Source organism: Pristis pectinata, chromosome 19 (genome assembly GCF_009764475.1).
Source record: "Pristis pectinata isolate sPriPec2 chromosome 19, sPriPec2.1.pri, whole genome shotgun sequence".
Lineage (NCBI taxonomy): Eukaryota > Metazoa > Chordata > Chondrichthyes > Rhinopristiformes > Pristidae > Pristis > Pristis pectinata.
In genome coordinates, this window is record NC_067423.1 from 30,888,022 (window position 1) to 30,901,645 (window position 13,624).

At 37.7% G+C, this 13,624-nt stretch overlaps 1 protein-coding gene across 1 annotated transcript in view; it reads right to left on the bottom strand.

The window, feature by feature from the left end:
• LOC127580302 (mucin-2-like) overlaps nt 1-13,624 on the bottom strand; it is a 29,178-nt gene that overhangs the window by 13,476 nt on the left and 2,078 nt on the right. The window contains exons 4-11 of the mRNA XM_052033589.1: nt 13,448-13,573; nt 10,799-10,937; nt 10,157-10,188; nt 6,675-8,024; nt 1,904-2,413; nt 1,572-1,804; nt 880-1,063; nt 537-753 (exon numbers count right to left, since the gene is read on the bottom strand). Coding sequence (XP_051889549.1) covers nt 537-753; nt 880-1,063; nt 1,572-1,804; nt 1,904-2,413; nt 6,675-8,024; nt 10,157-10,188; nt 10,799-10,937; nt 13,448-13,573 — 2,791 coding nt within the window. The remainder of the gene's footprint in view (nt 1-536; nt 754-879; nt 1,064-1,571; nt 1,805-1,903; nt 2,414-6,674; nt 8,025-10,156; nt 10,189-10,798; nt 10,938-13,447; nt 13,574-13,624) is intronic.

Genomic DNA, 13,624 nt, shown 5'->3' on the forward strand with positions numbered 1-13,624 from the left:
GGATACATTTAATAAACATAGGAAACAATTAAGCAAGTGAATTGGAAAAGAAATTAGAAACACTTCAGTAGAGGCCCTTTTGCCAGATGTTACTTAACTGCTGATACGTGCTGACATTTGCTATGGTATACAGTCCAAAATCCTGGTGCAGTTTAGCTGAACTCCACAATATTTATTAGAAGCAGCAGAAGAGAATTTAATGTAAAACTGAAATTTGTGCCAGATCGTTTGCAATGTTGGTTTAAATTGAAGCATCTAGTGCTCTGTAAATGATCGAGCATTGAAATTTAGCACTCCACCAATTGTCCCTTTGTGATAAGTAAAATATCAAGCTACACAATTGCAAAACATTTTTTAGCATTGGTTGGAAGTAGTTTTCTGCTTTAATGCATCCATTCATAAGTTGTTAGACATAGGGTAGTTGCTACAACAGCATTAAATTCATCTGTATATTAACCTTTAGTAGATAAATTCATCTAGACATCTTACTTTCCTTATTTTCATTGAATAAACAAACAAGGAAGTAGTTCACATACTTTTCTAAAAGTTGGTTGCAAATTGTCGATTCTGGTTTGCAGGTTGGAAAGGGAGGTGGAGGACTGGTACAGGGTAGATTTTTAGGAGCAGATTCACAATATGGCTTGTTTGGATCAGAAACCTTCCAGTCATTTGCAGTAATGTGGCAGCAATCTGTGGGCATTATTTCCCCGTTCCTTCTCTTGCATTCATCAACTGCATTATCCAAGCAAGAGCCTTTGGGGAAGAAGATGTGCTTTTGTCAATCTGAGAGTAACTGCATGCTATCAACAACCTCACTAAATAAATATTTTCACAAACATGAATCTCATTTAATTTTCCAATTATGCAAATCAGACCTACCACACTGTCCTTGAGTATTATTCAGAAAGTATTTTTGTGATAATCTAATTTGAAAAGTATTTCCAGAGGACATTATGTTTACAAGGATGTCGGGAATAGTAATAAATATTCTTTCATTCTCTGACCGTATGTTAATTCCATTCGAACTGTAGGGAGCAGTCACAATTTTTTCATCAAAAGTTATCTGTAAAGACGAACAACATCAAAATCCTTAAATATCTGACATATTTCACTATGTAATGTTTTCTGGTAATTGAACTGCTGAATAGCTGCCAGCTTGCTCTAAGTTCGACTTTCCCATTGTTCTTTATATAGGTTTTCAATATAAAATATTTGACAACTTATTTAACAAATTCTGTGGCTTGTCTCTACATTCCCCCACCCCACCCGAAAGCCCAAATAATACCATCCCTCAAGAAAGTGATGCTCCTATGTCTCTGTATTTTGTGTATCACCCCTTTTGGTTACTTACCCCAAACAACAGCATGCCTGGATCTCCCGTAGTTTATCTATTATCTTTTTCCAGTTCTCTGTATTTCATCTATATTTCATTCTTAAAACCTACATCATTTACTAAGCTTTTGATCTTCAATCCCTTTCTTGTTTATCACTAACCTCTTTATGATGAGCCATAAACCAACTTAACAACAGAGGATGTATAAGCATTTGTCGTTCAGTAGTAAATCACTTACATGCCTATCCTCGCTAGTCCAGATGATTACAGAACTTGCATTATAAAGGATGATTAACGCTCTTGCACAAGAAAAGGTGATGCCAGGAATACAAAAATAATTATTGACTAGAATGGAAAAATTGTATTTTGGAATCCGTTCTTCCACAAGAATGTAAGTGCAGTTCTCAAAAAAATCATACTGTGTACCGCCGAATGTGAGATAGTGAGGATCTCCCCAAATTAAGCATTGACCTGGAAGCAAAAAACAGTTTGGGTAACAACAGACTAGTTAATAATTCAGAAAGTATTTTAATTTAAAAGTAATTAGTACAAAATATAAAAGATACTCACAATAACAATCCCACTTCTCACAGCCGTTTTCACTAAGAATTATTGAAGATCTCTGACACGTGGGTTTAGGTTCTGCTACGCATGTCATCGGGACGGAGGTGGATTCTGTTGTCGGGACGAACAGGGTCGATGAGGCCGGGACTGAGAGGGTCGATGAGGCCGGGACTGAGAGGGTCGATGAGGCCGGGACTGTTGTGGGTGCTGTACTACTGGTGCTTGGCGTATAAGGGTGACAGCAAACTCTTATCCTGTAATCCAAACACATCAGACCTTCGGATGTCTGTGGATTATAAATACAAACAAGGCCTATCTCTTTATCGCATGTCACGTTATCCTTCATCTCACTTATTGGGCGCAGAGGAAATTTGACAGCTTCACATTGAATGTCGATAATTTGATAACCAGGATATGGACACAATGGCTTAGGCATTTGCTTCAATAATTCAGTGTCTGATGTCTTTTGAAGAGTAGGTGTATTTTCATTATACCATTTCGACCATGTTAAACATCCTGGTGAAGTAAGATTTGAAAAAAGGAAAACATAATTAGAAGAAGAAACGATTACAAAATGCCTTTCTCAGATTTAGCTGAATATGTCAAACTTTCTACCAATTTATTTTGTGTAAATTCAGTTTCACCAAATGGTAACATTTGGCTTGTCCTGATGGTTAGAATTGAAAATGGCTTTGAGTGATTATAGATGTGTTGGCTTCCATTCCTGCACAGAGGCCCTGCACAAAGCGAATCATGTAGTAGAGAATTGATTTGGTTGTCCCGCACCTCAACTGTCTTCGGCATGTGAAGGTGCCATAATTATTGCTTTGGGTATTGTTCCACCCTTGCCCATAAATGTAGAAATGTATGTAATTTTTGTACTTCAGCAATAAGGGGATTCCTCAAGTCTGAGTGGCTCTTGTGCCAGTCAAGCATACCAGAGCCGTTAATACCAAACCAGATTTTTCTTTGGATATTATGGAAGAAAGCTTGGAGCTTGTAACCTGAGGAGTCTTGCATCCCACTGTGATGTCTACATGTGTCTTCCTGTTGGAGCTGAATAATCCTAATATTGTCCATAGATTCAAGGCTTTGCCTCGGTAGATGGTGGTTGATATTAGCTTTATCCTCATTCATAAAAATGCTTATCACCGAAGACTGGAAATATAACTCCAAAGTTAGAAAAGCTACATCAATAATTCTCTCTGTTGAAAAACGCAAGCAAACGTTTCTTTGGCTTTTTATGGAAAGATCAGTTTATTACCTTTCATAGGGTGGGTTGAAGAGCAAATATTTTGGGCCATCTGAAGTTATTTAGGAAAAATTGTAAACTATATTGCAATGCACAATTTCCTTTAAATCCTTGATCCTTTGTTACACTGATAGCTTTGTAAATCAGAAGCTTACCAAGTTCTTGCCTTATATATTTGCTATTTCAAAATGCTTACTGCATTGTCTGTTAAATCTGGCAAGTTAACAGACAATAGGTATTTCACTAAGTGTTTGTGCATTCACTGAACTGGTTAGTTTCCCCAGTAATTGGATAGCATTTGCCTTCCCTCACAGATTTTATATATCTTCTCCAAAGTGAGGGCCACTCAATAGCAAGAGGGCACTCGTGAGCAGGAAGGTGCTAGAAAGAAAATGGTTTTAAATCTGAATTCTGATGAAAGGACATTGACCTGAAATGTTAACTCTTCACAGATGGTGCCTTTTTAAGCACTATTTAAGAACAACTACAGCATCAAACCTAACCATAATAAAACTTGCTGTTTTGTTTTGATTTCTCTGCATTTTATATTGCCAGCAATACTTTTGATCCTGGAGAATTAATAAATAAAAATTTGCATGTTTTTTTTCTTGGTGACATTAAGATCATCAGTGAAGAGTCAGCAGAACAAATGGGGGAGGGTAAATTCTGAGACAGTCCCTGAGCTCGAGGCCAACAGTTTTGCTTTATAGTCATTATTTTCTAAGTCAGTCCCTCATTTATCTTCTGCACACTTTAGACAAAGATATCCTTTTCTGAGTTGGACTACAAAGGTGATTCATTATCAGAATTACTAACTTTTGCAGGTTTGTTGAGTTCACATATACAAATCGGAACCCAGAAAACTCTGGGTTTCCATTGCAGAGCTATAACTATGCAGCTAAAATACTCTTGGCACAGTTTAGGAATGCTGCCATTATAAGACGTGAAATGCATACAAAGGGTTTGTAATAAATAGATGCACCATTATGGCTGAAGTTGTTAAATAACAGCTATAAAGACCCATTTGGCATCTACAAAGAGAATTCTGAGAGTTCTACACCCAAATTATTTACTTTTTTCCTCTTAAATATTAAATGGCAGCATGTTTCCAATTAATATATGAAGATAGATGATGAAAATAATATATGTTTAAGGTCCTGGAGCTGAGGCACATGTTGAAAACTCAGCCATCAGGTCAGCACACATTGCAGGCTTTTCATTCAGGAAGGTTATAATGAGTGCTGCATTGGCCTTTGTGCCTGAATTTAAGTTGTGCGTGCCTGACACACCTGATGTCCGAAGATTCAGTTTGAAAGATCTTTTCCGTAGGTCGGTAACCTCTTGAACTTTTGGATAAACTTAGAGTTAGGTTTGACGTTGTGGTTGTTCTTAAGTTATCTTCTTTCTCATTATTGAAGAGAAAGAAAATTAACTGTGATATACCAATCCTGGTGCAGGTTGGATTTTGGTTTATCTTTCCATCATAGCAAATTTAAATTTTCAAATGAAGAGAATATATAAAACATATAAAACAGAAGTAAAGAGGTCACAAGGACATTCTGGTTCTGCAACCTACAATTTTCTGTCAATAATGGATCAGAACAAATTTTTAGCCCATTCTAACCCACATTAGGAACTTTTTGGATGAAATATGTTCTAAGACTCACTTAATTGTAAGCTTCCATAATATTAACTTCTAATTTTCCCACGTATAAGGGCAACATTCAGGCAGTTTAATTGGCTGGATAGTAATGGACCTGGCTCACTGCCTGGATTCATTGCCCATGGTCTTATCCACCTACACTTACCTGTTTGGATGAGGAGGGCTGGATGCACTAGAGCTTGGCTCTGGTTAGCTGCTTGGCAAGATAGAGAGGACTCTGAGTTGTCATATCTTGAGGCTCCCAGTGTTGTATCATGAGACCCTACCCCTGGAATGGTCTTTGACAACTTGTCAGCTCTCTAACAGTCTGGGAAGCACAACTGGCTGATAGCCAGCTGCCGGCTATTCGTCAACATGATTAATCCTAAAATTTCATCCGAAGAACAGTAAGGTAGTCATGCGCCATTGCTATGTACTTCAATCATGATGTAACACTCAATCCAGCCTAGGCAAGCACCTTCATTGTGGGACAACTATTTGTGGGATTAAGGTCGATTATGATTGCCTAACCTTGGGGGTATTTTAAATTCATCTTTTGATCGAAGGAAGTCATTAGCAAGACCAGGATTTATTGCCCAAATCTAAATGCCCTTGAGAAAGAAGATACCTTCTGCTGTGGGCGCTCCCATAATGTCCTTGGGTAGGAAGTTAAGATTTAAACTAAGGAATAGTGAAATATTTCCAAGTTAGGATGCTGTGTGAACTGGAGGGGAACTGCAAGTAGCTGCATTCCATGCATACCAGGTGTTGTTCTTTTGCTTGTTCAGATAGCAGAATTGGGCATAGTGATTGCCCAGTCCCTGGAGTGGACAGCCAATGGCAGCCCATAGCAGGGACTGGGCATTGGCTGCCCAGTCCCTGCTATGGACTGCCATTGCCCTGTCTCTGGAGCCGACTGTAATTTTTGTCCTGAAAGTAAAGAAAAAACTGCAGATGTGGGAAATCTGAAATAAAAAATGCTGGAAACACTCAGCATATCAGGCAGCATCTGTGAAAAGAGAAGGTTCTGGGACCTGTTTCTGTTGTGATTTTAGTACTGCTTTGGGTCGACTGAGACTGTGTGGCCCCTGGAGTTGTTCGCAATTGTCTGTCCCTGAGGTTGACTGAATTTGGCTGGTCTCTTGGGTGAATAAACCACTAGCTTGCAAACTGGACAGTCCTATTTCATAAGAGAAATGAAGCTACTCACAGGAACACAGGTAGTTTTGAGCCACTGGCCATACTTCTATCCCCAAGTCTGAAGGCTATGCATTGAATCCACATGAGTGACAAGGATGTAAGCTGAAGTTGCCGTCTTTAAAATATCATAAAGTGTGACTTTGTTTTTCAAGTGGATGTAAATGATTCCATGCCTTTTCTTTACGAAAAATAGATCAACTTGTGTCCTGACAAATATTTGTCCCTCAGCTAACATCTGACAGCACATGATTTGTTCTTGCATCTTGCTGTCATTCATGGGATCTTGCTTTATACAAGCAGATTGCTGCCTTTTCCTATGTTTCAATGACAACATAGATTAATAGTACTTAATTGGCTCTAAGGAATTTTTTCCCAGATACTACTGCTAAGTACTTCATTTGATTTAACCATACAATTTATGAATTTGTTGGTAGTTTTGATATTTAAATGGTAAATTAGGTTAAACCATCCAAAGACATTTAGTGGTGTGGATTCCTTTCATAGTGTTTGTGCTAGAGGTAAACGTTAGTTAGAATGGGCACAGGAGGCTGTGGAATATCATACTCTGTATCCATACCTGAAGGCAATGTTCATAAAATGTTTGGGAGAAGTACCTGTGCCTTTGCAGATATGCATCAGAGTCTTAGCATGAAGTTTTCAAACAATAAAATTTATCTATTTACCAGAGGTTGTAGTAAGAAAACTCGTGGCTGTTGACACTTCGTTTGTTGTAGTAGGAAAACTTGTGGCTGTTGATGTCTTGGTTGTTGTAGGAAAACTTGTGGCTGTTGATGTCTTGGTTGTTGTAGGAAAACTTGTGGCTGTTGATGTCTTGGTTGTTGTCGTAGGAAAACTTGTGGTTGTTGACACCTCGGTTGTTGTTGTAGGAAAACTCGTAGCTGTTGATGTCTTGGTTGTTGTCGTAGGAAAACTTGTGGTTGTTGATATTTCGGTTGTTGTAGGAAAACTTGTGGCTGTTGATGTCTTGGTTGTTGTTGTAGGAAAACTTGTGGCTGTTGATGTCTTGGTTGTTGTCGTAGGAAAACTTGTGGTTGTTGACACCTCGGTTGTTGTTGTAGGAAAACTCGTAGCTGTTGATGTCTTGGTTGTTGTCGTAGGAAAACTTGTGGTTGTTGACATTTCGGTTGTTGTAGGAAAACTTGTGGCTGTTGATGTCTTGGTTGTTGTTGTAGGAAAACTTGTGGTTGTTGACACTCCGGTTGTTGTTGTAGGAAAACTCAAAGCTGTTGATATCTTGGTTGTAGTAGGAAAACTTGTGGCTGTTGATGTCTTGGTTGTTGTCGTGGGAAGACTTGTGGTTGTTGACACTCCGGTTGTTGTCGTAGGAAAACTTGTGGTTGTTGACGTCTCGGTTGTTGTTGTAGGAAAACTTGTAGCTGTTGATGTCTCGGTTGTTGTCGTAGGAAAACCTGTGGTTGTTGACATTTCGGTTGTTGTAGGAAAACTTGTGGCTGTTGATGTCTTGGTTGTTGTCGTAGGAAAACTTGTGGTTGTTGACACTCCGGTTGTTGTTGTAGGAAAACTCGTAGCTGTTGATATCTTGGTTGTAGTAGGAAAACTTGTGGCTGTTGATGTCTTGGTTGTTGTCGTAGGAAGACTTGTGGTTGTTGACACCTCGGTTGTTGTTGTAGGAAAACTTGTGGTTGTTGACATTTCGGTTGTTGTAGGAAAACTTGTGGCTGTTGATGTCTTGGTTGTAGTAGGAAAACTTCTGGCTGTTGATGCCTTGGTTGTTGTCGTAGGAAGACTTGTGGTTGTTGACACTCCGGTTGTTGTTGTAGGAAAACTCGTAGCTGTTGATGTCTTGGTTGTTGTCGTAGGAAAACTTGTGGCTGTTGATGTCTTGGTTGTTGTAGGAAAACTCGTGGCTGTTGATGTCTCGGTTGTTGTCGTAGGAAAACTTGTGGTTGTTGACACTCCGGTTGTTGTTGTAGGAAAATTTGTGGTTGTTGACATTTCGGTTGTTGTAGGAAAACTTGTGGTTGTTGACACTTTGGTTGTTGTAGGAATGTCTAAACAGCAACAAGACAATATTTTGTCAATCTCTTAGCCTGCACCACCACCACTTGTCTTGTTCAGTTTTTCTTGGTCTCTAGTCTATCAGAGACATTGTTCTATCCATCTCTGTTACATAAAATGTGTTTGTTTCTAACTCTACCTAGTCCTGATGCAAGATCAACTCTTATTCTCTCTCCACAGATACTACCTGATCTACTGAGTATTTTCAACATTTCCTGTTTTTATTATGCATAATGAAACTTGTATTTAAATAATTAAGTTTTGAAGATTACAAGAGTAAGGTCTTAAGAACATTGGCAATAATTTTTGTGGATAAGATTGAACACCTCTTAAAACAGGATTACAGATTGCCTAAGTGTTGATGTTAAATTATTTGATACTCTAATAGGTCAAGAGTAGGCTATGTTCCATCAGAATCTTGAGATATAAAATAGCATTTGTTAATTAAAGTTATTAATCTGAGCTTTTGATTGAGGGTGAGTGTTCCTGTTATGTGTTATCATTATGCTATTTAACCACTTTAAGACCACCAACTGTATTTCCCTCTTACGAACGCTGTGTCGTGCTGAGCATCTGCAATAGATTGCCAGACGATAAGGAAGCAGTCTAGTGAACACACTGGACGTCGACTAATGCAGGTGTTTGTAGATTACCAACTCCTGGCCTTAGTCACTGCACCAGTTTCAGCCAAAGAGCTTATCTGCTGAAATTGTTGCCACACCTAATTTCATCCATGTTTACAGAATGAAAATTATTGACACTTCCTGCTTTTTGATGTCAGGGCAACTCTACATAATTCCTTGTATTCCGTTTGTAACATACTGAAGTTGTCTCACGAATAGTCCCACTCAAAATACCCAGGTAAAAGTTGTACTGAAACTGGCAATAGGGCAATTTCTTTGTTTACTTTTGCTTTTAAACATGGTGCAATACCATTGCTGTTGACCTTATCAGTTCAACCAGAATGCTAATTCCACCCTCCCACTACCCAGTATTGAAATTAATTCTTATTGCAAGGATTGTTTGAGCCCAGGGCTGCATGTTGATTGGAGATATTCCAGTAGTAATAAGATCATTAATCTAATGTTTATTTGCTGATCCTGAAGATTATCTTAATAGAATTTGAGGAGTAATACTTTGGTGTGTTGGTTGGGGTGGAAAGGTAGAGCAAAATGTTTGCACTGCCTAGGTAACATCAACAATTGTCAATCTTATTGATGGGGTTTTGGAGATAAAATCATGTTAATTATTATTTATTGGAATGCTGTATCTGCCTGTAAGTAGGAATTAAACATCAAGCTGACATTTGATGATCATTAGTTTTAGAATATTACCTGAACAGCTGTACATTTCAGGAAGGGTCACTGCATCATGGTACCAGACAGGAGACCAGACCAAAGTTTCCAGCTGGAGTCAGTAGTTTTACTTGACATCCCAGGAAAAAAACCTGACCAATTACAAGACGGAATAATCTCTTCTGCTACCATTACATCTAAAAATATAACTCTCTGAATGCAGATATCCATGGCACATTGAACACATAGGATAGAAAAGATAGTGAGCACTGTGCTTTCATTTAGCTCTTGGCTAAGAATTTTTATATTTCAGACTTTGGAAGAAAAAAGGTTGTTCAATATTTCCATTCCCTTTTCTCTCATTGAAGTTTCCTACTTGTTGTTGGACTTGCATTTTATGAAATACTGGTCAGTGAAGATCCTCTCATAAACATTTGCTGGGCAAACCTGTATGTGCTTATACCAAGTGAGGATACTTGGTATAAGCACATGCAAGTAGGTCCAGCAACGTTTGTAGGAGGATCCTAATTTTCTTTCCCAAGGGTGGAGCAGCCTGCTTTAGTGCCATGATGCTTCCTTTTAGGTAATTTAACCTGACAGCTTTCCTGATGTGATGATTTGCCTGTTCTTTGTTTAAACCTGCTGAATCAGCAGTGGTTACACCTTACAATACTGTGTTGATTTACAATTTCCCATAGAGCTCAAGCCCTATACAATGTTAACAATCTCTTTGTGTATGGTTAAGTACAAGTAAATTAACAGATTGAAGGACAATATTATCATTGTATAACTACTCTAACTTCACTTACACTTATTTAAAAAAAAATTACCTGTACAGTTCATTTTTCCTTCAGTGCAGATACTGGAACAGAAAAAGGTTTGTGTCATGATTTCAGCTTCAACAAATTAACAGCAGAATAATTACTAAGAAGCTAAAATATTTCCATAGTTTGGAGTTTGTTGCTCCCAATTGAGAAAATCTCTTGAAGGAAAATACAAGGGCTCACAGCTAGGTTTCAGTTGAAAAGATGGCTGCTTTCAGACAAATGTAAATAACAAAAAAAATTTCACTACTCGTTGTCTGGAGCTTCTTTGACTTTGCACGATAACTTTCCTGCTTAGTATGGAACAGTAATACCTACCATAGGTCAGAGTTCATTGATAGGACTTCCATATAAGGATGTGGCAATATTTAGAAAAACTGTCATTTCTGTTTGAAGGCGCATTTTAAAGGTGCTTCATGTAATCAAGTTAGGAGATAAAGAGCATATGATAAATTATTTCCCTCGTAAGGAGCATTTGCTAAATTATTTCCCTGACTTTTCACTTCATAAAGTTTGGCAACTTAAAATATTGAACCATTCTAAACTTCATCTTATTTATATTTATGTCTATTACAGTTCTAATATTGTATTATGGTTAACAAGAAATATTAATTTGTTCCCCAAAATATCAGTAAATTAATACTTAACCAATTTCTGCAGTCACTTCTTCCTTCACCAGGTTCCAATATTTCCCCATTATAATAACAAGAACATTCGGACAACTTCACACACTTCATTTTGTTTTCATCCAGGTAAGGAAGAGACTCGGGGCATTTTGCATAACAACCTACATTTAACAGAAAGTAATGAGATCTATATGATCCACTAACTCTGCTGTTACATTGTCCCAAATGAATCATATCAAAAAGCAAATGAAAACTTGTAAATGTTAGAAACTTGAAACAAAGTTGAGGAAAGGATAGGAACTGAATTGTGAACCTTCTCCATCAGATTCTGCCTGATCTGCTGTACCTTTATGATTTTATTTTGTACTTTTATATTTGAATTGTATCTATTAATTGCGTGGAACTTATTTTTAAACTAAATCAAATTCAAAGAAACCAATTCTCTGCTTGTTATCACATTGCTGTTTGTGGGAGCTTGCTGTGCAAATATGCTGCTGTTTCTCGTACTACATCAGTGGCTCTTGCTCAAAAGTAACCTTTTGGCTATGAAGTACTTGAGCGCACCCTGAGAGTGTGAAAGACATGAGTTAAATGCTCCTACTGGATGCCATAAATGATATTCAAAAAGTTGGCATCGTTCTCAAATATTTTCCGACATAACTTTTCTAACGTCATTCCAACATTTGGAAAGTACTTCACACAACACACAAGAAATTGGACCTCTTGAGATGTGTTCATTGACAGCTATTAAATCTGACTGAACCCCTTTTCAAAGATCATAAATGATTATGTCACATCCTAATTTAAAAATATCAGGTCCATTGAAACTACTGAGGTTTCCCAAACCCCTGCTTCTAACCAAGCAAGTTGCTCAAATGATCAGATCTGTACCTCCTGCTGTTTATCTGTGTACTGCCACTTTTAATTTAGTTTGCTGTTACTGATCTTTTCGCATCTATAATTGTTGAGTGGTTGTTTTAAAATTCTGGTTTCTCTGAGATGGAAGGATCCTACTCCACAAGGTAGTTAATTGTGCCAAATAAGATGCATGGCTGTCAAGACAAGCCAGGATTTGCCTCAGTATACAGGAGCATACACAGCCCATATGGTCCCTCGAACGTGTTCCACCATACAATAAAGTTGATTTGATCCTGGCTTCAACTCTACCTTCCTTCCTGAAACTCTCAACTCCTCTAAATTTTAAGAAATAATTTCTCTCAGCTTGAATATATTTCAGATTCAGCCTCCAAAAATCACCCAAAGTAGAGAATTCCAACCCTATGAGAGAGGAAATTCTTCCTTGCCTTAGTTAGAGTTATAAATGGATAAATAATTGACAGATAAAAATGCCTGGAAATTTAATTATTTTGTATTACTAAAAGTTCCTTCAGTCAAAATCTTGACCATGTATAGTATGGCAATTAAAAACCTTGGCATAAAGCCCAATGAAATATAAAAGAAATCTTTCAAAACTAAAGTTTCATAGATCTTTCTTCAAAAGAGCCAGAGAATATTAGCTTCAGTTCATTATTTCAAAGATGGAGAAAAAGACTTGCAAAGTACTACAACCTGTAGAAAGACTACACATCTACAGGATGGTGTGGAATACCTCGATAAACAGCAAGATACATGGATCTGATTGAACATCAAAAACTGCAGGTGCTGGCAATCTAAAATGAAAATGGAAAATGCTGGAAACACTCAGCAGGCCACGCCACATATTTGGGAAGAGGAACAGTTATCATATCAGCTTGAAGACCCTTCGTCAGAACTGGGAAGGAGACAAAAGAAACTTGTTAAACTGCAGAGAGGGTGGCTTACCCAAATGGCCAGTCTGGTTTTACCCTATAAGAGATATCTTCTCCCCTTTGTAGCTTAACAGGCTTCCTTCGTAGTTCTGATGAAGGATCATTGACCTGAAAACTTAACTCTGTTTTCTTCCCACAGTGTTGCCTGACCTGCTGAATAATTCCTGCATTTTCTGGTTTTACACAGACTTCATTATTTGAGCAACTTGCTTGGTTAGAAATAGGGGTTTCGGGGATCTGTTTAAATCTCAGTAGTTTAAATGGAACTGGTATACATCTAAATTTTGTTTTATTAGTATGTAGAAATATTCTGGGAATCCCTAATAAAAAAGATTTTTAAATAAAATTATAAGGGAGTGAAAATATTCAGCTTTTTAGCCAATACCTCTGTAGTTCCATATCCAGGATTTTGCAAATGTCTCTGCTTGGTGCCCAATGAAAATTGATAGATCAATCAATGTTTGACAGTTATGAATATCACCTCAGGATTCAAGTTGTGGACCTTTTAAGGAAGTCCCTCAAGATCGTACAAGATATGTCCAAGAGCCTTGCTAGTCTGGCACCTACACCACAGTTTATAACTTGCTGCATAAAGTGGACACCACCTGAGGGCTTGCAGATTAAGTGATCTCTCCCTAATTTCATTAATTTCCGATTGCTCAGCAATGCAGGTCTTGTCCTTAGTGTATTTATCGGGATTGATGCTCCATTGGTTTAGTCAAAGGTTTTTTAACGTTTGGAGCTGGGTTGTGATTACTTAAAAGAGACAAAGTGTTCTGAACTTCAGGTATTTTTAAATTATTTTAGTAAATATCTTCACACACAAACAATGAACAACAAATTAGTTAGAATTTGTATATAACCTTCAAGAACTGCTGAATACTTCTTTCTAATTTCATGATTGGAGCATGTTCTCACTGTTAATGTTCCACATGGTTTATAGTGCCAGCTGCATTCACCAGGAGAGTTATAATAGTCACAGTACACAGCTGTAATATAAGTACCTTCTGGTTAATATTTATCACCAGTATTGATTAAAG